Consider the following 27,955-nt stretch of genomic DNA (forward strand, 5'->3'; position numbering starts at 1 on the left):
GACCTGCCCCAGCTGAGAGGTCTCCCTAGAATATGATGCAATGTCCCCTGCCCCTGAGCTTGGGGCAGGGCTTTTTCTGAGCCCATCTTGTAGGGAGGCTGCAGTCCTAGTGTGGGGTGCTAGGCAGCCTGCTCCCTCTTGGTCCCCTGGGATAATGCTGTTCCCCCCCCCAGGATAAAGCCACACCTGGGACAGCCTCAGGGGTTGAGGATTGTCACTCTGTGTACTCCTGCCCTGACATTGGCAGCGGGAGGGCAATGGGGGAGGCAGGGACCTGGGAGACGGGGTGTTGGGAGTTAGAGGGGATGCCCCCATGCAACAGTAACCCCCGTCTCTCTCCTCCCTCATCTCCAGATCCACCCGTTGCTGATGAGGGAACGGCGAAGCGAACCCTGCCGGACCAAGCTGCTGCGCCGCACAGTCAGCGTCCCTGTGGAGGGGCGGCCCGAGCACGGTACGGAAGGGGGGGCAGGGACTGGACGGTTGGGGCATTGCACTGTGGGGGGCACCAGGTGGAGAAGTGGGGGTTGTGGCATTGCATGAGGTGAAGAAGTGGGGGTTGTAGTATGGGGTGGGTAGGGACTGGGACGGGCTGCAGTAGGGCATGGCCAGCCAGCACCCTACAGTGATGAACCCACTTGATCCTGCAGGGACACGTGCCCCATGGCACCCAATTACAAGTAGATCCCACAGATGTTCATGACCTGCAGTGACTACTCCCCACACCCCTGGCACCCATTCCCCATGTGAATACAGAAATAAATCCCCGATACCAGACAATCCCCCGATCCTCCGTCCGTTCACGCCTCCGGGCAGAGTTCCTCTGGGCGGCGTCCACTGACTCCCTTGACGCCTTTGAGGAGCAGTGGGCGCTGTCCGGGGTTCTCTGCTCAGTGTCCCCACCCGGTTCCCTTCGTTTGACCCTTTGACCGCACTCCTGTCCCTGTTGTTCATTAGTTGTCCCCCGTAATTTAGTTTTCCAGGTCCTGTGGACCCCCCTCTTAGCAGTGGGTGGGGTTCGCCTGCCCACTCCCTGGGTCCCAATAAGACCAAACAATCCCCCAGACATATGTTCCACATATGCTTGCCTCATGATCCTACTAGATCTCACCGCCAACCTGCTCTGTGGTGCCTGATTCCCAGTAGATCCCACAGAGACATGCACCCCAGGGAGTCTGCTCCCAATAGATTCTACAGCAAACATCACCTGGATCCCACAGAAATATTCACCTTGCAATGCCCAGTTCCCACGTGAACCCCCCCCCCCCCTCAGTGCTTGATCCCCTGAGATCTTACAGGTACATGTGCCTCGCAGTCCCCCATTCCCACAAGATCCCACAGACATACTTCCCTAATGAGCCCCATTAGATCCCACAGCCAACATGCTCTGTGGCGTGTGATTCCCAAAGACACTCTCCCCTCTGGGCCTGGTGCCCATGAGATTCCACAGAGACATGTGCCCCTTGGCACCTAATGACCCCAAGATCACACAGACACATGGCCCTACTTGATCCCACCGTGATGTGCTCTGTTACTGTTGAGCCCAACAGATCCCATAAGGGAAAATTAATTCCCTGTAGATCCTAACGTGAAGCAGGCTCATAGTGTCTGAACCCCAGTCAATTCCATTCTGAAACATGAGCCATAGCACCTGACCAATAGGGAATCTCAGTGAAACATACCTCTGAGGTCCTCAGGCCTAGAAGATCCTGTGATGAAACCAATTGCGGAAAATTCACTAGAAGATCTACCAGCAGATCCTTGGTAGATCCAGTAATTCAAACACTCCACAGCAGCTGATCCACAGCAGATCTTGTAGTGAGCCACTCCTGGATTCTGAGAGGGGCATGGGGTCAGGTGCTCTAGGTCCGCCTTTAGGGCAGGGGCAAGTTGAATATGCAGCATCTCTTGGTCCCCACTGGGTGGAGCTCCTGCTCTCAGAACAAGGCAGCTTTGAGATGGGGCAGCTGTGCGGGTGCGGGGGTGGGGTGGGGTGGATGAGGGTCATGTCTGTCCCTCTGTACTCACTTTAACCCTGTGCCTCCTTCCGGCAGAGACCCACCCCCTCCCATGTCCCCAGGGTACTCTCCACCAGGCCTTATTGCTTCCCCCAGAAAAACTGTCCCTGCATTTTCCACCGCTGCAGGCTTTGTGTACCCATCCTAAACTCCCTGCCTGTAGGGGGAGATGGGGTGGGGTTGGAGAGGGGGAGCTCTGTATGGGGGAAGGGGCTGCTGGCTGGCATTGGGTGTGGGGAGGATTGGGGGTTTTTTTATGAAGTATTGGGGAGGAGGTGGTGACTGGAGGGGAGGGTCTCTGTATGGGGGAAGGGGTGCTGGCCAGGGTTGGGGGGCTCGTGGTATGGGGGGATTTGGGAGGGTGAGATTGGCTGCGTGGGAGAGGTTGGGATGTCTCTGTATGGGGAGGGAGGAAATGGAAGGCTTCTGTGTGGAGAGGATTATGGAAGGGGATGCTGGCTGGTATAGGGGGATTGGGGTCTCCACTCCCAACTTCTGCAGCCTGCTACATTTCAGTGTGTCCCCCCCTTCCCCCCAAATGCTGTCTGGTGGCATGCCAAGGAGGCAAGAAGAACCATCCCATAATAAGCAGCTCAATTGAGTAGCAGCCATGCATGGGAGCTTGGCTACAGTTGCTAGGGGAACCCCTCTGGCAGAAATCCCGGCCTGCAGTGCTGTGAGATTCCCTGCCCCCAGGTGGCGCCGGCAGGCACCCAGCTGCAGGGTTCGCTCCCGGAACCAGGGATAGAACCGAGGAATCCTGGCTCCTAGCCCCTTCGCTCTAATCCAGTAGCCCCCACTCCCCTCCCGGAGCCAGGGAGAGAACCCAGAAGTCCTGGCTCCTAGCCCCTTTGCTCTAATCCAGTAGCCCCCATTCCCCTCCCAGAGCCAGGGAGAGAACCCAGAAGTCCTGGCTCCTAGCCCCCACCCCTCCTAGTTCTAACCCACTGGACCCCATGGCTCTTCAGAGCAGTGTGAGACAGGGGAATGTGGAGGAGTCAGGCTGGTGTCCTGTGTCTGCCCCCTGACTCCTCAGTTCCCCCACTCTCCATCCCAGGCTTGGGCCCCCCAGAGCCCCACGTGCACTAACATGCTCCCTCCCCCCTTTCCTCTCAGCATTTAAAAAAAGAAATTTGTCTCCCTGAGAAGTTGGCTTAAAAGGTTTCCATGGAAACCCCAAGGAGAGATGAAGGGAGGTGACGCAGCCTCGCTGCTGTGGGGATGAAACAGCCCCGGCACCCATCCTGTGCCCCGCAGCCCGGCACCCCCTGCTGAGACTCCCCAGCCCCTCACCCCATGCTGAGCTCCCCTGGCGTGCCACAACCAGGTGCCCCTTGCTGAGTCACCCTGCACCCCGCAGCACAGCGCCCCCTATTGCACTCTCACACGCTGAAGCCCGACTCCCCCTGCTGAGCCCCCCATTGATGCCCCACAGCACAACACCCCCTGCTGAGCCCCTGTGCACCCCACAGCACAGGGCCCCCTAATGCACTCTCACTCTCTGCACCCTGGCACCCCACAACCCAGCACCCCCTGCTGAGCCCCCTACTGCACTTTCACTCTCTGCAGTCCAGTGCCCCCTGCTGAGCACCCCGCAGCCTTGTGCCCCCTGCTGAGACCCCCCAGCACCTCACAGCACAGTGCCACCTACTGAGCCCCCCAGCAGCCTGGTGTCCCCTACTGAGCCCCCTTTCACCCCACAGCACAGGGCCCCTGCAGCACACTCACTCTCTGCACCCTGGTGCCCCCTGCTGAGCCCCCCCAGTGCCCCACAGCCTGGCACACCCTGCTGAGCCCCACAGCACCCTGCAGCACAGTGCCACCTACTGAACCCCAGACAGCCCGGTGCCCCCTGCTGAGCCCTCCAGCGCCACGCAGCACAGTGCCCCCTGCTGCAGTCTCTCAGTGCTGCACTGGGATCAGCACTGCCTGCCAGGGGAGAGCTCCCCCTGCTGAAACCCCTGTGCTATGCAGCACAGAGCCCCCTACTGAGTCCTCTGCCCCCCAGAGTACAAAGCACTGACAGCTAGGGGAGAGCACCCCCACCTGGTTCTCTGCAGCATTGATGGGATCTCTCCCATCCAGCTCGTAACCCCGCTGAGCATGGGACCCTCTAGAGCTCTAGGGCTGAGGCATCCGTGGATGGCTTGGCCCAGCTCTTTCCTCTGGGGTCGCTCATCTCTGCCAATCTCCCCTCCATTCTCAAGGCTGTTTTTCTCCTGACTCCACTCCCTGAGTCAGCATGTCCCTGCAGGCCTGTCCTACTGTCCTTCCTCCCCCCAGCATCCCCAGGCCCTGCTGCAGACGCCTGGGGCTCCTGCACACACGGGGGAGGAACATCGCTTGGAGCAGCCATGGAGCTGCGGATTGGTGGGCGTGAGGTAGGGGAGAAGTCTGCGTGAAGGCACAGGGTCAGGGATTTGAGTTCAGATGGAGGTGATAGGGTTAGGGGTGAGTCATGGGCTATGGTAGGCATTACAGGTGAGGGGCGAGGAGTTAGGGTTAAGGTTCAGGTGGGTAGGGATAGGAGTTATGGGGTAAGAGGGTAAGGTTTAAAAGCAGGGGGTTAATTTAGGGGTGAGGGTTTTGGACTACAGTAAGGGATTGGGGTGTATGAGTTATCTATATGGGTCTAGGCATTAGGGTTACAGATATGGCTAAGCTTGGGGGAAGGGTAAAGTTTAGGGCCCACTAGGGGTTTGGATCATGCTGTAACATCTGTTGAGTGGTTGCTAGTTAACTCAAGCTGACGAATATGATGGTGAATCCTGCTGCAGGCGCTGAACATGTGTGACCTCCGCCTCGCAGGGTCTGTGACTGGGGGCAAATGTTCCTCTCCTAGAAGATCTTTGTGGAGTGTTTGCTCTAAGGCCATGTCCGTGCGGGTGAGGATGGATGGGTGTTACCTCGGCTAACTTAAGAGCAGACATTTGCAGCCTAGTTCCTGGAGTGTGTACACCAACCAGTCCTAAGAGTGTGTTTGCACAACAAAAAAGGTGTATTCTTAACTCCAATCAGCCACACTGGGGTAAAATAGCAGTGAAGACATGGCACCTTGGCTTTTAACAGGGGTTCTCAGTGTGTATTCAGCCATGGCTCTCTGGCAGCTTTAACTCAAGCTGCTACACTGCCTTAAAACTTGAGCTGCCACATCCACTGTTGTTCTAACCTGGGTTAGCTAATTTAAGAACACAGCTTTTTGCAGTGTTCCTGTCCCTGGTTACCTCTGCTTGCTAACACAGATTGAAACTGCACTTATCCTGTTTGCACTAGGATTGTCACCTCTATGGAGAAAACCCCTTGTCCCTAGTTTGATATGTGTTTAAAGGCAGAGGCTTTTCCAAGGTGTTGATTGTTAGCCAACACCTGCTTACATCCCTGCTCCTAGCCTGAGCTAGGTAGATGTGGTACCTAATTTGAGTTAACGGTGCACTATTTTTCTAAGTGAAGATGCACCTGGGGCATGAGGGTGTAGGGCTGACCATGCCTTGCTCCAGCCAGCTAAAAAGTACCCGGGCCTTGTCCCTACTAGGATCTTACAGCGAGAAAACTTGATGTAAAACCACACTTTGTGTGCAGTGAAGACATGGCCTAAATGGAGAGGATTTTACACTGGGTTAATGAAACCAGTGCCCCTGTGGGTGTCTGCTTCTGTGGTTTTAAACCTGGTTTATAGCAGTTTAGTTTGTGGTGCAAAACTAAGCCGATGTAGGCAGTTTGAAAACCGCTATTAGACTGTCCACACACACAGCAGCATGGGTTTCACTGAGCCAGTTTAAAGTAGCCTGGTAGAGTTTTGTGGGGCCTGAGGAGTTTGGAGTCGGGTTTATGGGAGGAAGGATGACAGGCTGAAGATGAGGTATCCGTTATGATTAGGGTGGAGGGGGTAGGATTACGGCTGGGGTGATAAATTAGAGAGTTGGGTTATGTCTTGTGGGTGGGATTGAAGGACTGGGTCAGGATGCAGACAGAAGGTTAGGGCATATGTGGGGTAGGGTCAAGGCAGGTGTGGGATCCCACTGGACTCACCCAGGGAACAGCTGGGATTTCCCTCCTGCACCTCTCCTGCTTCTACCCCCAGCCCCTCCACAGCTCTCCTGACAGCCCCTGTCACACCCACCCCCTCAACCTGCCCCCCAAGACTCCCTGAACTTCCCCCTACTGCTGCCCCAATTCTCCCCACCCCCTGCACCCCAGGTCATTCCCACCTCTTGCCCAACTGTGTGCTCACCCTGGCTGTTCCCCATTGCCACTGCTTCCTATATGTTATGTACCCCATTTTCCCTGACCAGCTCCTGCCCTGCCTGCTGCACCCAAGTTCCCCACATAGGCCCTGTCCAGCTCCTTTGTCATGCTGCCCCCACCCCCAGTGCCACCTCCTGCCTGGTCCCCCTAAGTCACCCCCATCTTCCCTCCCCTGACTCCCTCCTCCAGCCCTCTGCTGTTCCTTCAGGCCGGTCCCCTAACACTCGGTGCCCCAGGATGACTGGTGTAGCAGGTGGGGTGGAACGGATGGGTCGGGCAGGGGTGTAATTGAACATGGGGGGGGTGGGGGGAGAGTTGTGGCTGTTGTCAATGGGGGGTGAGTGCACTCATGTGGGGTGAGGTGGCTCCTTTGGGGGCTGATGAGATGTGTGAGAGGCCCCACTTTGCCTCCTTTAAGGGAAGTGAGGGCAGGGATAGGCAGCTCCCTGGAGAGGGAGAGATAGCTCAGTGGTTTGAGCATTGGCCTGCTAAACCCAGGATTGTGAGTTCAATCCTTGAGGGGCCATTTAGGGATCTGGGGCAAAAATTGGGGATTGGTCCTGCTTTGAGCAGGGGGTTGGACTAGATGACCTCCCGAGGTCCCTTCCAACCCTGAGATTCTATTCTATGTGAGCTGCAGGGGGAGGGTGAAAGCATGGTGGGGGGAGTACTTTTCATTAGGGAGTGAGTGGAGGATGCCGGGGGAGCAGGACTCCGTGGCGGGGCTGTGTGGGGCGGGCAGGAGGCCGAGGGGCACTATGCGCGGTGGGGGGCAGGACTCTCCGTGGCGGGGCTGCACAGGGGGGGGCAGGAGGCCGGGGGGCACTATGAGTGCGGGGGGACTCTCCGTGGCGGGGCTGCACAGGGGGGGGCAGGAGGCCGGGGGGCACTATGAGTGCGGGGGGGCAGGACTCTCCGTGGCGGGGCTGCACGGGGGGGGCAGGAGGCCAGGGGGCACTATGAGTGCGGGGGGGCAGGACTCTCTGTGGAGGGAGCTGCGCGGGAGGGGCAGGAGGCTGGGGGGCACTATGAGTGGGGGGGGGGAGCAGGACTCTCAGTGGAGGGGCTGCGTGGGCGGGCAGAGGCCGGGGGGGCACTATGAGCGGGGGGGGCAGGAGGCCGGGGGGCACTATGAGCTGGAGGGGGCAGGACTCTCCGTGGCGGGGCTGCGCGGGGGGGGACAGGAGGCCGGGGGGGGCACTATGAGCGGGGGGGGGCAGGAGGCCGGGGGGGGCACTATGAGCGGGGGGGGGCAGGAGGCCGGGGGGCAGGACTCTCCGTGGCAGGGTTGCGGGGGGGGGCAGGAGCCCGGTGGGGCACTATGCGCGGGGGGGGCAGGACTCTCAGTGGAGGGGCTGCGTGGGCGGGCAGAGGCCGGGGGGGGCACTATGAGCGGGGGGGGCAGGAGGCTGGGGGGCACTATGAGCGGGGGGGGCAGGACTCTCACTGGAGGGGCTGCGCGGGCGGGCAGAGGCCGGGGGGGCACTATGTGCGGGGGGGGCAGGAGGCCGGGGGGCAAGACTCTCCGTGGCGGGGCACTATGCGCGGGGGGGGCGGGACTCTCACTGGAGGGGCTGCGCGGGCGGGCAGAGGCCGGGGGGGCACTATGAGCGGGGGGGGCAGGAGGCCGGGGGCCGGGGGGCACTATGAGCGGGGGGGGCAGGAGGCTGGGGGGCACTATGAGCGGGGGGGGGCAGGACTCTCACTGGAGGGGCTGCGCGGGCGGGCAGAGGCCGGGGGGGGCACTATGAGCGGGGGGGCACTATGAGCGGGGGGGGCAGGAGGCCGGGGGCCGGGGGGCACTATGAGCGGGGGGGCAGGAGGCTGGGGGGCACTATGCGCGGGGGGGGCAGGACTCTCAGTGGAGGGGCTGCGTGGGCGGGCAGAGGCCGGGGGGGCACTATGAGCGGGGGGGGCAGGAGGCTGGGGGGCACTATGAGCGGGGGGGGCAGGACTCTCACTGGAGGGGCTGCGCGGGCGGGCAGAGGCCGGGGGGGCACTATGAGCGGGGGGGGCAGGAGGCCGGGGGCCGGGGGGCACTATGAGCGGGGGGGCAGGAGGCTGGGGGGCACTATGAGCGGGGGGGGGCAGGACTCTCACTGGAGGGGCTGCGCGGGCGGGCAGAGGCCGGGGGGGGCACTATGCGGGGGGGGGCAGGAGGCCGGGGGGCAGGACTCTCCGTGGCAGGGTTGCGGGGGGGGGCAGGAGCCCGGTGGGGCACTATGCGCGGGGGGGGCAGGACTCTCAGTGGAGGGGCTGCGTGGGCGGGCAGAGGCCGGGGGGGGCACTATGAGCGGGGGGGGCAGGAGGCTGGGGGGCACTATGAGCGGGGGGGGGCAGGACTCCCACTGGAGGGGCTGCGCGGGGGGGCAGGAGGCCGGGGGCCGGGGGGCAGGACTCTCCGTGGCGGGGCACTATGCGGGGGGGGGGCGGGACTCTCCGCGGGGGGGGCGGGGGCTGCGCGCGGGGCCGGCGCGGGGGGAGCGGGCGGCCAGGGCCGGGGCGCGGGCCCCGCAGGGGTTAACCCCGCGCCGGCACGAGGCGCGGCGGCCCCGGGTTGGCGGCGGGCGAGGGAACGGCAGCGCGTCTCCTAGCAACCGCGCGGCGTGCGGGATGCTGGAGGCGAGCGCCGGCCCCGGAGCCGCCCAGCCGCGCGCGCCGCCGCCGCACCGGAGCCGCCGGGGCCCGGGCATGGGGCGCTGGGAGCGGGGCCCCGCACCGGCCGCGCGGGCCATGGGGCCGGGCCGCCGCGGGGCTGCCTAGGGGCGCCGGGCCCAGGTGAGCGGCGGGCGCGGGGGCGGCGCGCGGGGGCGGCGGCAGCTGGGGCCGTGCGCGGCGCGTCCCTGTTCGGGAGGCGAGAGTGCGTGCGTGCAAGGATGTGCGTGACACACACTGACAGGTGTGTGCACCAGCGTGTGTGTGTCAGTGTGCATCTGTGTGCAAGCTTGCGTGTGTCAGTGTCAGGCTGCTGTTTGTGTCAGTGTGTGTGAGTGTGAGGTTGTGTGTGCCCTTGCTGGTGGCAGCGTATGGGGAGAGGGCTGCGATCGTATCTGTGTGCAAGTGAGGGGATTGTGTGGTTGTGCCCGAGAGAGTGTGGCCAGGCTGCGTGTGTGCGCGACCATGTCGGCGTGTGCAAGATTGTGTAATTGTGGCTGTGTCAGCGTGTGCATCTGTCAGTGCGTGTGCGAGACTGCCAGTCAGTGTGTGCAACTTTGTGTGTGTGGGCTTGTCCCTGTGTGTGTAGGGTTCTCTGTGCTTGTGTCTGGGTGTGTTTGGAGGGTTGTGTGTTCAAGTACATGCTGGTGAGTACATATTGGGTTGTGTGTGCATGCAAGTGTGTGACCATTTCAGTGTGTATGTAAAGATTGTGTGTCTGTGTGTGTCTCTCCCTATGGGACAGTAAAATTGGGTCTGTCTCTGTATCACTCTGTGGGTGTATGTAGGGTTGTGTACCATTGACTGTCAGTGTGATTATGTGTGTCTGCATGTGTGATTGTGTGTCAGTAGGGTTCTCTGTTGTGGGACTCTCTCCCTCTGTGAGTGCACAAGTGTGTGTGATTGTGTATCTGTGTATTTTGGCTTGTTTCTCTCCGTCTGGGGATGTGGGGGTGTGTGTGAGGCCACACTCACATCATTCACATTTCCTTTCCACTTCTGGCTTGGCTGAAGTGGCAGCTCCTACAGCTGCTGCGTGTGTGTCCATGTCCAGGGTTATGTGCCTGCATATAATTGTATCTTGTGTGTATAGTGTTGTGTCTCTGTTAGTGGGTGTGTATGTGTGTGAAAGAGTCCATACAGTTGCGTGTGCTTAGAGTTATGCCTCTCTTGTGTGTCTGGGTGTAGAATGTATAGGGTTGTGGGTTGTGTCTCTGTGTGTGTGATTTGTACAGGGTTGGAGGGTTGCCTTTCTGCATAGGGGTGTGTGCCTGGTTGCGGCAGTGTGTCGGTATATAGGGTTACGGCTGTGGGGCGGGGTTGTGTAGGGTTGTGTGTGTGTGTGGTTGTGTATCTGAGTGTAGCTGCTGCAATGGGGCAGGGGAGCGGGCTGGAGCAACCCACATGTCCAGAGGTGGTGCAGCCTGCCAGCCATAGGGTGGAGTTGTGGGTCCAATAGCAGCGCTGGCTGGGAGCCTGGGCTCTTCCCCAGGGCAGGTGTGGATGAGAGCGCAGGGATAGCAGCTGGTCTTGCGGGAGGAGCCTGGACAGGCCATGCCAGGGGAGCCTGGACGGGGGAGAGCTCCCCTGGAAAGCTGTGGGGGAGGGTTGCTTCTCTCTCAGGGTCAATGCTTGCCCTACTGTGCTACGGGTAGAGGAGTGGGGGCAGGGTTCTGTAAGGGGCGCTCTTCACTGGCAGGCAGTGCTGAGCCCAGTGCTCCGGTGCTGTGGGACATGCTCTGTTCCACCCTGGAGATTCCTTAAAATTCCTGTTGCTTTTCTGTTTGGGGGTGAGCTTTTGGTTACTGTTCCAGCTGTGTGGTGATGCTGTTCAGCATCTTTCCTGTCCCACTCCAGAGGTGTCTGCATTTTGAGGGATCCCTGTATGGCCAGCCCCTGAACCCCACCCCAGAGGCAGCTGCATCCCCATGCTGGGTATGGAGTCAGTAGCGGAACTGAGGAGGGCTGCAGGATTCTGGGCTGCCAGGTTGGCGGGGATCCAGACTGGGCAGGATGGAGTGTGGCTGCCTAGCCCATGCCATAGGGTGGGGGGGCTGCCCTGTGGGGATGTTGGCACTTGTTGGGTGGGATTGGAGCTGCCCACTATGGGTCATAGGTGCTGGAAGTGAGTTTCCAGAGTGTGGCTCAGAGAAGGGCACTGCCCAGTCCTGGCTCAGCTGGGAAATAGTTCCCCAGACCTTCCACTCACCCCCAGTAGGGTTCGGGATAGTGTCCCAAGCTGTCTGCTGCAGTCTCAGGCAGCTGCACTGTTTGGGGGGGTTGTCAGGCCGCATTGTGCTCCCCATGCAGCTGTCAGGGCTGCGGCCAGCGCAGGTCTGTAGTATCAACCTAGGTGAAGTGCTGAGGATGCAGTCCCTTGGGGTGTACCCTCCCTGCTGACTCCCACCACTCCCCACCCCAATTCATCTCTGTGCCCTGCCTTCCGTCATGCCCCCTGCCCCACCTTGGGATTTGCTGTGCCTGCCCCACTGGGTGGCCCGAAAGCTGCTGAATGAGCCTCTGACCGGTGCTTGTGCTGTGCAGGGGCAGCGCTAAGATACCATTTCCCCAGTTCACAGAGGCTTGCGCTCCTTAACTCTGCCCCTGCCTCGTTAGGGTGGTGAAGAGCCCTGTGCAAAGCCAGCTGGAATCAGCCTCCTCTCCATGCAGCTGCGCGGTGCTCCGGGGGGTGAGTGCTGGCCGAGGCTGCCTGCGGGGTGGCAGTGATGGGGATGCTGCCATCCCGCAGAAGTGCTCCTTAGGGCCAGGGGTCAGAGGGAAGGTGGGGAGGGACGTGCGTGACCTGGTGTGCGTGAGCAGGTTTTACCTTGTCATGCTTGTCTCCTTTCTGAGTTTACGGGAAGCCCTATCTCTGCATTGACCGGGGAGCATGCAGCAGTTTAGGGTGCACTGGATGGGGTGGCAGAGCGAAGGGAAGCTGGGGATCTGGAGGGAGGGGCAAGGCTTTAGGCTGGAAAATATTCCCCCCAGCTCCCCATCCTGCTACTGGCTTTATGTAGATGGATCAGACCTGGGAGTAATGGGGCTGATGTCTGTGAAGGAGAGTGCATGGTGACGGATGGAAGGGTGTACATGGAGATAGGTGGTGTTGGAGGGGTGTACGGAGATGAATGAATGGATCATAAAATGTGTGTGAAGGAGATGCTGGATGGAGGGGTGTGCATGGAGATAGATGGTGTACGGGGGTGAATGAATGGATAGGTAAATGTGTGTGAAGGAGAGTGAATGGTGACGGATGGAGGGCTGTGCATGGAGGTAGATGGTGTTGGAGGGGTGTACGGAGATGAATGAATGGATTGGAAGATGTGTGTGAAGGAGAGTGAATGGTGACAGATGAAGGGTTGTGCATGGAGATGGGGTTGCAGGGATGAATGGATAGAATGGTGCATACAGAGATGGATAGATGTGGAAGGATGAGTGCTTAGGGCAGTGACTTGGCAGGTATATGTGGGGAACAGGAAGTATGGTGATGGACAGACATTTACTGGGGGATGATGGACAATCAGGGCTCTAGCTATATCTTTGCTAGACAGATGGGGATGTATGGTGTGTTTGGAGGGGTGGATGGGGGATCTGTCTGGGGATGGACAGAGGGTGAGCCATCTCTGGGGATGGATGGTGGGGGGATTTTGGTCTCTGGGGGCAGGAGGGTCCTTGGTGGTAGCGTTGTCGGAGGTGAAGGGTTAACTGGAGCAAGTGTCTCTTTGACACTAATTGTTTCCCTTTGGTTCTCATTCTGCTCACATGCTCCCGCAGCCTCCCCGCCTGCTTTTCCATCAATCGCCTGTCACTCTGTCAGGGCCGCTTCCTGATGGACACGCTCCGGTGCTGGCTGGGCTCCCTCCCAGAATACTGACCTAGTAAGGAGCAGGGGGCTAGGAGAGGCAACCCCCCACCCTGTGACTCTGCAAGGTCACAGCGCACCAGGAAAACATGCTTATAAAATAATATTGTTGAGTTAGCATTAGATTCTGCTGCCCAAAGTCGCACCATCTCCCTCCCACAGCCCTGCTGATGTACCACAGCACTGACAAGGGGGTCCTCCCACCTCTCAACCAGTGCCCCTTAATCCTGACCTGAGCCCCCAGCTTTCCCAGCCAGGACCTCATCTGTTCTGCCCATATCCCTCGATCCTGAACCACAGCTCCCTACTGTCCCAGCCTCGGTCCCCTCCGTTCCGCTCTGCCCACATCTTTCAATCCCGACCTGCAGCCCTCTGCTGTCCCAGCCTCGGTCCACTCCGCTCTGCCCATGTCCCTCTATCCCAACCCAGCCACCTGCTGTCCCAACCTGGGTCCCCTCCGCTCTGCCCACAGCCCTCTATCCTGACCCAGCCACCTGCTGTCCCAACCTGGGTCCCCTCTGCTCTGCCTACATCCCTCAATCCCGACCTGCAGCCCTCTGCTGTCCCAGCCTCGGTTCGCTCTGCTCTGCCCTGCCCACATCCCTCTATCCCAACCCAGCCACCTGCTGTGCCACCTGTTGTCCCAACCTGGGTCCCCTCCACTCTGCCCATGTCCCTCTATCCTGACCCAGCGACCTGTTGTCCCAGCCTCAGTCCAGTCCACTCTGCTCTGCCCACATCCCTCAATCCTGACCTGCTGTCCCACCTGGGCACCCTCCGCTCTGCCCATGTCCTCTATCCCGACCACAGCTCCCTGCTGTCCCAGCCTGCGCCCCCTCCGCTCTGCCCACATCCCTCAATCCTGACCCGCAGCCCCCTGTTGTCCCAGCCTCGGTCCGCTCCGCTCTGCCCACATCCCTCAATCCCGACCTGCTGTCCCAACCTGGGTCCCCTCCACTCTGCCCACAGCCCTCTATCCTGACCTAGCCACCTGCTGTCCCACCTGGGTCCCCTCTGCTCTGCCCATGTCCCTCTATCCCAACCCAGCCCCCTGTTGTCCCAGCCTCAGTCCAGTCCACTCTGCTCTGCCCACATCCCTCAATCCTGACCTGCAGCCCCCAGTTGTCCCAGCCTCGGTCCGCTCCGCTCTGCCCATGTCCCTCAAGCCTGACCCACAGCCCCTGCTGTTCCAGCCCAGCTGATGCCCCTCAGTCCCATCCCACATTCTCTCCCCACCTTTCAAGTTTATTTTAAGAGGCGGCTACAAAAGCTCTGCAGCATTTGATGGCTACAAAGGGCTCTTGGGGCTTCAGGTTTGAGGCGAGTCAGGCATGAGGAATGTGTGTGCATCGTGACCCCGATGTCAGCAGCCGCCCTGCTCCATGCCTGGATCAATCGCCTGCATGAGTCACTGAGCAGGGAAAGTAGGACGCGGGCAACTCCTGGCACAATTGTCCCCCCGACTGGGGGTGGGCAGCCCCTGCACATGGAGCCTGACAGGGAACTAGGATCAGGGCGCTGGGCATATGCCAGCCACACACACAGCAAGGGCCCCAGTCCTGAGGCTGTGGAAGGAGGGACAGCTCTCCCCAGGGGGAGACACATTGAAACCAACTGGGGACCCTGGTAGCCCCCAGTGTTCCTGTCCCCAAAGTCCGGCAGAGATGGAGTTAATGCACACCTGAGAGTCAGGACTCCTGGGTTCTCTCCCACACACTGCTGTGTGATCCTGTCTCTCTTTCTCAGGGACTGACCTGACCCCTTCACCACAGTACTGGAGCACCTCGCAATCCAGAACGGGTTGATCCCAACACCCTCATGTGACAGGGCAGGGCCGTGACGGGTGTGTCACAGATGGGGACTGAGGCTCAGTGACTGGCCCAAGGTCACACAGGCAGTCTGTGGCAGAGCCAGGAACTGAACCCAGAGCTCCAGTCCTAGACTTGTGTCTGGTGTGGGATATTCTCCCCCACCCCTGGGCACCGTGTCCCAGCCCTGGGAAATTTGCTGCCTGGCAGGACCCAGGTGATGGGTGAGTAACTGCACAACTTTAATCTGCAAAGTTGGCAAAACCAGTCATTAGTGACAGCCATATCTAAGGGACCTGTCGGCCCCGATCCTCGCAGGCCCCTCCTGGACTCTGATTTCCCCCTGGCATCCTGGCCAAATCCCCCATTCCCAACCCTAGACATGGCTGCATCTCAGCACCAGGCAAGGGATCCCTGTATAAATAGCCCCCACGTCCCTCCCCAGAGGTGGCTGCATTTTAGCCCTGGGTGAGGGATCCCTGTATAAACCGCACCCAGGACCCACCCCAGAGGTGGCTGCATCTTAGCACCAGGTGAGGGATCCCTGTATAAATAGCCCCTGCGCCCCACCTGAGAGACAGATGAATCTTAGCACCAGGCAAGGGAGCCCTTTATAAACAGCCCCTGTGCCCTAACCCGGAGACGGCTGTGTCTCAGCACTGGGCACGGGATTCCACTACGTTGGATGCGTAGAGTTGCTGGGGAACAGCTGCATCCCCCTCCGAGTGCTCCTACCACTCCCTGGTAATGAGGCATCATGGATGGGAAATGGCAGGGTGTTTTCCATGGAGACCTGCTGGGGGGAGGAGCAGGATCTGGCTGGGCTGCGGTAACCAAGGGCCTTTCACAGCAAAGGCAGAGGGGCTGGGGGAGCCGGAGCGGGGGAGGCTGCATTGAGCTGGCACAGCTGGTGTGTTCCCAGCTCCCAGTTGAACCCTTTCAGCCTGAGGGGAGCCTGTTACTAATAGCATGTGAGGCTACTCCTCTGCCTCCACAAATACGGCCACCTCTGGGGCAGAGCATGTCAGCCAGGGAACTGCCATGCAGTAACATTGCAGAGGACAGCCGATCCTGCTCTGGGGGAGGCAGAACTATTTCACCTGCGCACCGAACCATGTCTGGGAGGAAAGGACCCACTACCCAGCCCCCTGCAGCACAGCCCCCAAGTGCTGCCCTGGGGCAATGGGGCGAGCCCTGACTGCCAGGGGAGAGCCCCTGCTGCCCCCCACCCCACTCCCTGTAGCACAGGCCCATAGCACCACCGTGAGGCCAGCACTGACTGAGAGGCGAGAGTGTCCTCTGATGAATCACCTTAACCCCCAACACTCCCACTGAGCCCCCCACCCATGGGTTCATACCCCCAACACCTCCACTGAGCCCCCCCATCCATGGGTTCATACCCTCAACAACCCCACTGAGCCCACCCCACCCATGGGATCATACCCTCAATACCCCCTGACCTCCCCACCCAAGGGATCATACCCCGAACACCCTAGGGTGACCAGATGAAACAGACAAAATATCGGGACACACGGGGGAAGCAACAAAAAAAAAAAAAACCCGCCAGAGCGACCAAAGCGGCAATATTGGGACAAATGGCGTCCCGACTGTGCATTGGTCGGGACGCGGGACAAAGAACTAAAAATCGGGACAGTCTGGTCACCCTAGAATACCCCCACTGAGGCTCCCACCCATGGGATCATACCCCCAACACCTCCACTGAGCCACCCACCCACAGGATCATACCCCCACTAAGCCCTCCCACCCATGGGATCACACCCCAACAACCCCACTGAGCCCCCCACCCATAGGTGCATACCCCCAACATCTCCACTGAGCCCCGCTGGGAGTACACCCCCCCGTACATGCCCAGCCCCCAGATTACACACCAACCTTGAGAGCCTCCAGCCTGGGGATCATATCCTTTCCCTGATTCTCACCCCTACCAATATGACCTGATGCAATTCTGCCTTCTCTCATACCCCCCACTTCCCCGGCCTCCCAGCCTGAATATTAATGAGCTGACCTGTCCCACTCTCCTTACTGCAGTGCTGGGGAAGGTGCGGCGCCTCGGCCCCTGGGCGTCAGCTGCTGGGGGTGAGGACAGGTTGTGTGGAGTCTGGCCCGGGGATGAAGCCAGCTGGCCTGACCAGAACTAGGCTGAGTCCCCCTCAAACTTGTAACCCATGTAGTGGGGAGCAGGCAGGGGTGGTGCTCGCACCCAGCTGGCCAGTGACGGAGGTGAAAGGGGGCAGGTTCAGGGTGTTTTATCTGTTCCTCTAGTAGGTTACAGTGCTGGGGCGTCAGGCCTGCGGGATTCTATCCCTCGCTCTGGAAGGGCAGTGGGGTGGGCTGGGAGGCATGTTGGGGGTGTCTGTGCACCTTGGGGGGTCACAATGCAGGTCTCTGTGTGGTGCTGGGAGTAAGCAAAGTTGGGGCACTGGGATCTCTCTGTCTCCGCATGGTGCTTGTGATCCTGCGCATACCATGAGACTCCTGCACCTCCATCAGCGATATCGTGGCCACAGATACCGAGCCGAATTGGGGGGCTCCCCCACTTCCCACCAGCGCCTGCTTCTCTGAGTATGGGGGGTGAGGCCCTAGCCAAACTCCCATCACCACCTCTGGGAACACTCTCTGCTGTCTGGTGACCTCATACAAGAGGGGAAGCCGCATGCAGCTATAGAGCATGGAGTGAACCCAGGCACCTTGATTCCCAGTCTCCCCCCCACCCCCGAATTCAAGAGGCCTGGCTGCCAGACTCCCATATGGACGGGGGGATGTCTCTGCTTTAATGCTGGCAGAAGATCTGCTGCCCCCAGCTATCACATGCAGCTTGCTCCCAGTATCTGGGTTTCCAAGGCTGCGGAGTGGGCTCATCCTTTCCTCCAGTCAGTGACCTGCATTGGGGCTGGATTGGAGCCGGTGCCCCCTAGAGGGGACAGGCCCCGGTTCCCATTCCCCACCCCCTGAGCCAGCCAGTTCCTGCTCTGGGTTTGGATTGGAGCTGGCACCCAGTAGAGGGGACAGGCCCCTTGCCCCATTCCCCACCGTCTGAGCCAGCCAGTCCCCTCACCTGGGGCCAGATGGGAACCAGCGCCTCCTAGAGGGGAAAGGCCCCGTGCCCCACTCCCCGCCACCTGAGCCAGCCAGTCCCTGCCCTGAGGCTGGATCAGAGCTGGCATAGCCTGCAGGGCAGAGGCCCTGTGTCCCAGTCCTTGATCTGGGTGTAGTGCTCAGTAGGTTGGTGGGGTTCCTTCAGGGTCTTGGTCGTGACCCTTGCAGGGTGGGCAGGGCTGGGGCACCCTGTGGTGGAATTCTGACCCCCCCACATAGTAACCAGATCTCTCCCCAACACTGTTTTCAGAACACCACGTGAGCCGCTCCCGGAGGAAGAGTGTCCCTGCAGGGAAGCAATACAGCATCAACATGGACGCGCCCCCGGCACCCCCATTCCGGCCCTCGGTGAGAGACCTCCGCTGCCCTGACACACACGGAGACGTGCAGCTACCCTCACACTGACACGTGGACCCAGGCTCTTCTACTCACTGATTCACACCCCCCAGGCTCTCTCTCTCTCTCTTTCACACACACACACACACACACACTCTCTCTCTCTCTCTCTGCCCCCTGTCACGGAGTCCCCGGGCGATGCTCTGGAACTGCTCCCTACGAAGCCAGTCAGGACTCTGGGGAAGTCTCCTTTCTGGGAGCAGCCTGTCTGCAGGACACACAGCGCACACAGCTTCCACCTTCCTGGGTCTGACCTCGGAGCATTCAACATCCTCTCTGGCCCTCCGTGCGCTTCCCACAGCGAGTCCGCCCAGGCGGGGTCCTGGGGAAGCCAGAGGGTCCTGCCCCCTAACTCCACAGTCAGACGTGACTCTCAGCCAGCCAGTAAAACAGAAGGTTTATTAGACGACAGGGACATGGTCTAACACAGAGCTTGTAGGTGCAGAGAACAGGACCCCTCAGCTGGGTCCATTTTGGGGGGCAGTGAGCCAGACAACCCTGTCTGCCCTTCACTCCATGTCCCCAGCCAGCCCCAAACTGAAACTCCCTCCAGCCCCTCCTCCTCTGGGCTTTGTCCCTTTCCCAGGCCAGGAGGTCACCTGATTCCATTTTTCTCCAACCCTTTAGCTCTCACCTTGCAGGGGGGAAAGGCCCAGGCCATCAGTTGCCAGGAAACAGGGTGTTGGCCATTCTCTGTATCCAGACCCCTGCACACACCTGCCCTCTAGGGCTCTGCAATGATCATGCACCCTTATCCCACCCCCTAGATACTTAAGAACTGCATAGGGGAAACTGAGGCACCCCCACACTATTCAGAAGAAACATTAAGAACAGTCCCACTTTGTCACACCCCCATCTCTGAAGATCTGTCCTGTGCACCTCATGCCCTGCCCTTGTGCCTGCTCTGCCCATACAACTGTGTGATGTGGTGCGGTACTGGGCTGTTGGGCTGGGTTGTGCCTTGCTAGGAGGGGGAACCAGGCTCTGCAGGACAGTGGGAGGGGGTAAAACAGGGGAGTATCCTGAACTTCGTGAATCAACCCAGGTGCCTGGGTTCTCTGAGAGGGTAGTGAAGTCAAGTGGTTAGAGACGGGGAGCTCTCACTCCCCTCCCAGAGCCGGGGATAGAACCCTTGAGTCCTGGCTCCTGCTCCCACTCCCCCCGACAACCCCCCAGCCCACACTCCCTTCCCAGAGTTGGCACTAAACCCCAGGAGTCCTGGCTCCCTCAATGCCCCCGCCCCATCTCACTCTGTCTATCCCCTACCCACAGCAGGGCTTCCTGAGCCGGCGTTTGAAGAGCTCCATCAAACGGACAAAGAGCCAGCCCAAACTGGACCGGACCAGCAGCTTCCGCCAGATCCTCCCACGGTTCCGGAGTGCCGACCATGACAGGTGAGAGAGCCCCCCCGCCGGTCCATATCCCACCTCATGGCAGTGCTGCAGAGAGCAGCATGGGGCTTCAAGGGACAGACCCTGCCCAGCACTACCAGGGATCACTGCCCTGGTCGGGGCCCCCAGTTCCAGGCACACACAGGGTCAACTCTCTCTTTCTTCCCCATGGGGACGGCTGCCCCACACCAGAGGCAGTTGCATCTCGAGGGATCCCTTGTATTAACAATACCTGCAACCCACCTTGATAGCAGGCAAGCAGCTGTGGGGCTTCCTTGATACAATTTTGTTATGACCTCAGGTGACAGGAGGAGGTTGCATGGGGGGGATTGTCCCCTCCAGTCCGTTCTCGGGGTGCCCTGTCGCACCCCCTCCCACCTGGAGTTGCTTGTGTCGCTTTCAGAGGTGTGCTCTCCATGTGGGGGTTATGCAAGACTGGGAAAGGGAGAGTTGGAGGGAAGGAAGGTGTGGGGGGAGGAAAAAGAGGAGGGGGCATTGCGGACGGGAAGCAGCCAAGGATGGGAAGGAAGCTGGGGGAAGCAGAGGGAGGAGGGCAAGGAGGAAAGAGAGCAGTGGGAGGCAACTGGGCATTGGGGGGGAGTGGGGCATGGGGGATGAGGCAGCCAGTGGAGGGAATGAGGGAGCTGGGAGGGAAGAGACACTCAGTGGAGGGAATGGTGAGGGGAGGGGTTGAGGGAGGTAACCAGTGGGGGGAAGTGCAGGGGGAAGCAGCCAGTGGGGGGAAGGAAAGGGGGGGTAGCCAGTAGGGGAGATGGGGGTTGGGGGAGGCAGCCTGTGGAAGGGGGGGAATGGGAATGGGGGTGGGGGGAGGCAGCCAGCTGGGGAAGTGGGGCTGGCAGGCAGAAGCGGTGCTGCTGGGTGCCGGGAGCTGTTTATAGCCGGAGATGGTGGGTGGGAGCCAGGAGCAGAAGCCGGATCCAGCTTGGCAGAGATCCCAGCCCTGGCCCGACTTGTCCTCTCTGCCTCCCTGGATGCCAGAGCCTGGCCCGGCCCCCCCACTCCCAGCCCAGGTCCCTGCCCTGCCCGGTGAGTCCTTGCTGGCCCAGTAGGGAGAGCAGGGAGCCAGGAAGGCACAAGCAGGGGGGCACAGACACCTGCCCGAGTGGGTGTGAGGACATGGGGGGACCCCGGGTGCATGTGTATGTGGTTCATGCATGTCAGTGTGTGTGCGCATTTGTGACATACTTGTGTGTGTGTGAGAAGTTAAAGCCATGCCAAACTTTTGCTGCATAAGGAGCTTAGTGACTCAGGATTGTGAGATTTCCATGTCAGGATCCAGCAAGATTGACCACAGGGGTGGGAAGAAAGTAACCCCCCCAACGCACACACGCGCACACACATGCGTGCACACATGCACACTCATGCACACACTCACAAATGTGAGCACATGCACACATGTGCATGCACACGCTCATGCACACCGGCACACACCTGCATGCGCACTTACACGTTTGTGCACACACATATATACGTACACATGCTCCTGCACACATATAAACATGTGCACACACACATGCACACATGTGTGCACATGCATGTACACACTCATACACTCCTAAATGCTGGTTTGTAGAAGCTCTGCTCTAGGCATTAGGTGGGGCAAGTCTCTGGCCTGCACAATACCGGGACGGGGGACGGGGGCATATGTCACTGGATGATCACGATGTTCCCTTCTTGTCGTAAAACTTCTGCATCTTCCATAGCTGGGCGCAGCCCAAGCATGGCTGGCTGGGAACAAACCTAGGTGGGAGGGCTCCCAGAGAAAGGAAGTGGGGTGGAGATTGGGTGGGGGCTGCTCTGCCTGTGCCCCAGTATAGCATTAGAGGGTGCTATGCTGAAGGGGGTGGGGGCACTCCCTTCAGCATCAGGGCTGGTCCCAGTGCCCCAGGTGGGGATGCTGTGCTCCAAGGAAGGGAAGGAAACACATGGGGCATGCACCCCAGTGTCCTGGCCACATTCGGGCACCAAGGAGTCCCTGGAGCCTCACTGGGGTATTGGTTGGGTACAAGGTTCTCCTGCCCATCCAGTCTCACGCTCCTGGCCTGTTTGTATAGTCCTGTCGCCCCAGCCCAGAGGTGGCTGCATCTCAGTATTTGTGTGACTTATAACGTCTATAGGACTGTGCAGGCTCTCTGTGTATAGGAGGGGCAGGCATGTGGATAGAGGCTGTATGGGGACATGGGGCAAAGTGGGGAGTGTCTGTGTTATTCCCCCCCTTTGTAGACACAGCTGGGATTGGTATCTGGACTCCTGGCTCCGCCCCAGGTTTGGGATTCCCCCACCCTTATCCTTTCTCCATAGCCCAGTTGCCTCCTGTCTGGCTCTCCCGCAGTGTCCTCAGAAGCCCCCCAACCCCGCTTGGGCTCCTCCCTCACATCCCCTGCCCCTCCCCAGCCTGGGCTTTCCCCTTTTCTACTCTCTGGTTCTTCTGCCCCCAGCCCAGGCTTCCCCTTCCTTGCAAACCTGCCTCTCCCCCCAGCCTGTACTCCCTGCCTGCCCCCCAGGCTCTTCCACTTAAAACTGGGTTTTCCCCCTTTCCTGTCCCCTGGGCCTACTCCAGGGCTCCCCTCCCCGGGCCCCTGCTCTGCCTGGCACCCCAGGCCCACTGCCGGCACATCCCTGCCTGGCCGGGTGAGTATTTTTAGCAGCGCCCGCCCCCACTCTGCTCCAATGACGGCAGAGCCGAGCCCAGCCGAGCTCTGAGTCGCTGCCTCCCGGAGACGCAGGGGCCTCTCTGCTTACGCAGCCCAGTCGCTAAAAATAACCCGCTGGGGCGGCCACTCACCTGCCCCAGCTGGGGGCTGCCTTGTGTGTTCTGCCAGCATGGGGCATCCTTAGGGGCTGGAAACCAGGACTCCTGGGTTCTATCCCTGGCTTGAGGGATGCGGGAGGTGCTAATGAGTTTAGGGGGCTGGAAACCAGGACTCCTGGGTTCTGTCTCTGGCATGGAGGATCGGGGGGGTTGGGGTCTAGTGGGTTGAGGGGGCTGGGAGCCAGGACTCCTGGGTCCCATCCCCTTCTCAGGGAGGGCTGTGGGGTTTAGCAGATTGGGTTGGATTCTATCCCCAGCTGGGATGGGGGAGAGGTTGGAGTCTAGTGGGTTTGTGGTGGGGTTTGGGAGCCAGGATGCCTGGGTTCTATACCCAGCTCAAGGAGGGGCATGGGGTTTGGTGGATTTGGGTGGAGGACGACTGGAAGCCAGGACTCCTGTGTCCTCTCCCCAGCTCTGGAAGGGTTTGGGGGTGGGTGGGGGGCAGGACTCCTGGATTTTATCCCCAGCTTGAGGAAGGATGTGGGGTTTAGTGGATTTTGTGGGGTTGGGGGGGGGTGAGCCAGGACTCCTGTGTTCTCTCCCCAGCTCAGGGAGGCTGTGGGGTTTAGAGGGTTTGGGGCTGGGAGCCAGGACTCCTAGGTTCTATCTTTGGCTTTTGCCAGAGATTAGAGTGATTTTTGGAGGGGAGGAGGGTAAATCCCTTCCCTCTCTGTGTCTCAGTTTCCCGCTCTGTAACAGGGGGGTAATGGTGTTGACCCTCTGTCCCCCATTCTAATGTGGCCTGGTGTCTATGAAAATGTCATGTGATTTACCTGTGGGTCACAGCCTCCCAGGGGGATCCCCAGGGGCCCTGCGTGGGGCCCCCCTCCCCACTCAGTTAATTTGTGCATGTCTCTGACTCTTTCTCTCTCTTTCTCTCTCTCTCTTGTTCTGCGGTCCAGACCCCCCGGCAGTGCAGAATTGTCTATAGGGGCCCCTCCCATGGCCAGCTGCTGAATCCCCCAGGTACCCCCCGTCCCGGGCACCAGCTGTCTGTGTGGTCTCACCAGTGCCATGGCCACAGCTAGGGCATGTTCTGCACACCCCCCGGGAGGCTCTAGGACCCCCTGCCCCATAGCTTGGCTGCCCACACGCCCCCCCCTTAGCAGCTCCAGAGCCCATGTCTCAGTTGTCTTCCCCTTCCTCTCCCATGCTTGTGTCATGGCACCAGATTCACTGTGTTTGACTCCCCTGCACTGGACTCACTCCAATGACACGAGACACGGGGCCCCCCAAGTCCCCCCGTCTCACCGGCTCCCCTCCCCTGCAGAGCCCGCCTCATGCAGAGCTTCAAGGAGTCGCACTCCCACGAGTCCCTGCTGAGCCCGAGCAGTGCGGCTGAGGCCCTGGAGCTCAACCTGGACGAGGACTCCGTCATCAAACCTGTGCACAGCAGCATCCTGGGCCAGGAGTTTTGCTTCGAGGTACGGCAGCCAGCCCAGGGCACTCGCGCCTCTGGGGTAGAGCAGGGAGCTGGGATAGGACTCCTGGGTTCCGTCCCCAGCACTGGGAGGGGAGCGCGGGCTCGTGGGGTAGAGCAGGGAGCTGGGAGCCAGGACTCCTGGGTTCCGTCCCCAGCACTGGGAGGGGAGTATGGCTGGGCACCCCGGTCAGGGAGTGTGGAAGGTACATGTGGCCCTGCTCAGCTGCTCCTCATTCTCTCTTCCTCAGGTCACCACTGCGTCTGGCACCAAGTGCTTTGCTTGCCGCTCAGCCGCAGAGCGCGACAAGTGGATCGAGAACCTGCAGCGAGCCGTGAAACCCAACAAGGTGCTGTAGTGGAGGGAAGCTGGGGGGGAGGGGAGCCCCAGGGGAAAGAGGGTGGATACTGGCTACAGGAGAGCTAAAGGGCAGGAGGCTGGGTCCAGCTCCCCACAGCTGTGCACACGTGTCTCCACGTGTTCGCTTGCTGCTCTACTCCTCAGGAGTTGTCCCCCTGGGGCCACAGAGCCCCAGCTCCCCCTGCCCGGAGTTACTGTTACAGCCCCAATTTACCCCATAGCACACACAGTGCCCCATAGCACCGACCCACCTGCCTGTTCCCGTTCCTAGACCCCACAGCACCGACCCCTGCCTACATCCTCATCCCCCTGCCTCTGCCCTGTAGCACTGACCCACCTGCCTGGTCCCATTCCTGTCACCGACCCCTGCCTGTGCCCCATAGCCCTGTCCCTCCTAATTGTCCCCGTTCCTACACCCATAGCACTGACCCCTGCCTACATCCTAATCCCCCTGCCTGCGCCCCATAGCCCCGACCCACCTGCCTGTCCCCATTCCTAAACCCCACAGCCCCGACCCCTACCTACATCCTGATCCCCCTGCCTACACCCCATAGCCCCGACCCACCTCCTGTCCCCGATCCTACACCCCATAGCACCGACCCCTGCCTACATCCTCATCCCCACAACTTGCCTGCGCCCGATCTCCCTGTGCTCCATAGCAATGACCCCCGTCTAACTCCCTGTGCCTCCCCAGGATAACAGCCAGTCTTCCCGCCGCCACCCCCGTCAAACCCTCTGTGCCTCCCTAGGACAACAGCCAGCCCCCAAGTCTAACCCCCTGTGCCTCCCCAGGATAACAGCCCCCCAAACCCCTGTGCCTCCCCAGGATAACAGCCCCCCTAATTCCCTGTGCCCCCCCCAGGATAACAGCCCCCCCAACCCCTGTTCCTCCCCAGGATAACAGCCAGTCTTCCCCACCCCCAGCACCGTCAAACCCTCTGTGCCTCCCTCGGACAACAGCCAGCCCCCAAGTCTAACCCCCTGTGCCTCCCCAGGATAACAGCCCCCCCAACCCCTGTTCCTCCCCAAGATAACAGCCAGTCTCTCCCCTGCTTCTGCCCCTAATCCCCTGTTCCTCCCCAGGATAACAGCCGGCGCGTGGACAATGTGCTGAAGCTGTGGATCATCGAGGCGCGGGAGCTGCCGCCCAAGAAGCGCTATTACTGTGAGCTGTGCCTGGACGACATGCTCTATGCCCGCACCACCAGCAAGATGCGCACAGACAATGTCTTCTGGGGCGAGCACTTCGAATTCAACAACCTGCCGGCCGTGCGCACCATCCGCCTGCATGTCTACAAGGACACGGACAAGAAACGCAAGAAGGACAAGAGCAACTATGTGGGCATGGTCAGCATCCCCATCGCCAGCGTCACCGGGCGCCACTTCGCCGAGCAGTGGTACCCGCTCAGCCAGCCCAGCACCAGCAAGAGCAAGGCCGGCTGCCCCGCCGTGCGCGTCAAGAGCCGTTTCCAGACCATGAGCATCCTCCCCATGGAGCTGTACAAGGAGTTTGCTGAGTACGTGACCAACAACTACCGCATGCTGTGCGCTGTGCTGGAGCCGGTCCTGAGCGTCAAGAGCAAGGAGGAAGTGGCCTGTGCGCTGGTGCACATCCTGCAGAGCACTGGCAAAGCCAAGGTACTGGGGGAGTGGCAGGGATGGGGGAAGAGTGGGAGGACAAAGTGCCCTCTGAATTGTCTGCATCTCGGGTCCTTCTGGGCATGGGGTGGGGAGCTCTGGGGTGTTGGGTCTCCTCACTCACTCCCCTGCCCGGGCCTGACCCCTGCAGGATTTCCTCTCGGACATGGCCATGACGGAAGTGGATCGGTTCATGGACCGGGAGCACCTGATATTCCGGGAGAACACCCTGGCCACGAAAGCCATAGAGGAGTATCTGAAACTCATTGGTCAGAAATACCTCAAGGACGCCATTGGTGAGTGAGGGAGGGGGAGGGGTTTGTTTGCACTCGCAGGTGTGGGTGCGCACAGTCTGGGTCCTGTGCGTGTGAAGGGGGGCATGCACCCTGCTCCCTGGGAGGCACATGGATCTGTGCACTGTGCCTGCAGGGGTCTGTATGCCCAGAGGGTGGGATCTGTGCTCTGGGGTTTAGGGGCGTTAGAACTGCACCTAGCCTGGTGATGGGATGTGATCCCCAACCGAACAGCTGGTCCTGGCACTGGGATATGCCTAAGCTGGCATCTCACTCCATCTGGTCTCTGGAGAGGCTGGTGGAGCACCCGTCCCCAGCTTCAGGCCCCTGATGGATAGGACGGGGTGTGCAGGGTGGTAGGAGCTGGTTCTTGGGGCAGTGTCCAGCCTGGCACCCCCCTCCCTGCCCCACTAGCTCTCTGCCCCCCTCCTGCAGGCGAGTTCATCCGGGCGCTCTACGAGTCAGAGGAGAACTGTGAGGTCGACCCCATGAAGTGCTCCTCGTCCACCCTGCCTGACCACCAGGCCAACCTGCGTATGTGTTGTGAGCTGGCGCTCTGCAAGGTCGTCAATTCGCACTGGTGGGTGCCAGCTGGTGGGGGATGGGGGCATGTCCAGGGGCAGGGAGTGAGCAGGTGCTGTGCAAGGTTAGCTGTACAATTGTGCAGCATGGTGTGGAGGGATTGGAGGGCATGGATGGAGGCAGGAGGTGGGGGGCCAAGAGAGGGAGGAGGTGGTGAGCTGCACAGAGGGCACTGAGAGTTCAGGGAGGAGCTGAGGAAGGTCTGTGCCCTATGGCGAGGTGTATGGGGGACTCTGGAGCTCACCGATGTCCCTGCCACCCTTGCACTCTGTTCCCATGGGAGCTGAAGGCCATCGGTGCCCTGTGGTCGGGGGCTCAGGGCTGTGTGTAGGTCATTGATGGTCCCTCTGCCCTCCCCACAGCGTGATTCCATGGGAGCGGAAGGAGGTCTATGATCTGTGGGGGGACGCACGGGCTCTGGGGGGGTGGGCACATGGGCTTTGGGGGTATATGGGCTCAAGAGGCCTGGGGGTCACTGATGGCCCCTCTGCCCTCCCCACAGCGTGTTCCCACGGGAGCTGAAGGAGGTGTTTGCCTCGTGGCGGCTGCGCTGCGCGGAGAGAGGCCGCGAGGACATCGCTGACCGGCTGATCAGTGCCTCGCTCTTCTTGCGCTTCCTGTGCCCAGCTGTCATGTCGCCCAGCCTCTTCGGGCTCATGCAGGAGTACCCAGACGAGCAGACGTCCCGCACGCTGACCCTCATCGCCAAAGTCATCCAGAACCTGGCCAACTTCAGCAAGTGAGAGATGCACGATGGGCCAGGGCATCAGGGTGGGACATCACGGGTGTGAGGAATGTTTTTCTGGGGGTCCTTAGGGTGCTACACCCTGCTGACTCAAGCCCCCCTTGCCCTTGGCAGGTTTCAGCTGCACAGAGGAGTATGTATCATTCAGAGTGAGTTCCTGGAGAGGCCGCATAGTATGGGGCTGTATGTAGGGGGTGCTATACCCCTCTGTCCCCTGGCAGGGTCAGCAGCAAGGAGTACATGGCGTTCATGAACGAGTTCCTGGGTGGGAGTGGGCCAGCATGGGATGGGCCCTGGGTGTTGTATGGGGCTGTGGGGGGGGTGCTGTACCCCACTGACCTCCCCCACTCCCATGCCAGGTTCGGCAGCAAGGAGGAGTACATGGCGTTCATGAACGAGTTTCTGGAGCTGGAGTGGGCCAGCATGCAACAGTTCCTCTATGAGATCTCAAACCTCGACACCCTAACCAACAGCAGCAGCTTTGAGGGCTACATCGACCTGGGCCGCGAGCTCTCCACGCTGCATGCTTTGCTCTGGGAGGTCATGCCCCAGCTCAGCAAGGTACACAGACCTTGGATATGGGGCTGG

The 27,955-nt window shown here is 60.4% G+C and overlaps 1 protein-coding gene across 1 annotated transcript in view; it reads left to right on the plus strand.

Moving 5' to 3' along the window:
• SYNGAP1 (synaptic Ras GTPase activating protein 1) overlaps positions 1-27,245 on the plus strand; it is a 36,509-nt gene extending 9,264 nt beyond the window's left edge. Inside the window, exons 3-11 of the mRNA XM_073326992.1 lie at positions 355-454; positions 17,959-18,056; positions 19,377-19,498; positions 23,599-23,752; positions 24,000-24,098; positions 25,193-25,747; positions 25,899-26,043; positions 26,476-26,574; positions 27,125-27,245. Coding sequence (XP_073183093.1) covers positions 355-454; positions 17,959-18,056; positions 19,377-19,498; positions 23,599-23,752; positions 24,000-24,098; positions 25,193-25,747; positions 25,899-26,043; positions 26,476-26,574; positions 27,125-27,144 — 1,392 coding nt within the window. The 3' untranslated portion in view covers positions 27,145-27,245. The remainder of the gene's footprint in view (positions 1-354; positions 455-17,958; positions 18,057-19,376; positions 19,499-23,598; positions 23,753-23,999; positions 24,099-25,192; positions 25,748-25,898; positions 26,044-26,475; positions 26,575-27,124) is intronic.
• The last annotated feature ends 710 nt before the right edge of the window (positions 27,246-27,955 follow it).

The sequence above is a fragment of the Lepidochelys kempii genome, unplaced genomic scaffold (genome assembly GCF_965140265.1).
Source record: "Lepidochelys kempii isolate rLepKem1 unplaced genomic scaffold, rLepKem1.hap2 scaffold_260, whole genome shotgun sequence".
NCBI lineage: Eukaryota > Metazoa > Chordata > Testudines > Cheloniidae > Lepidochelys > Lepidochelys kempii.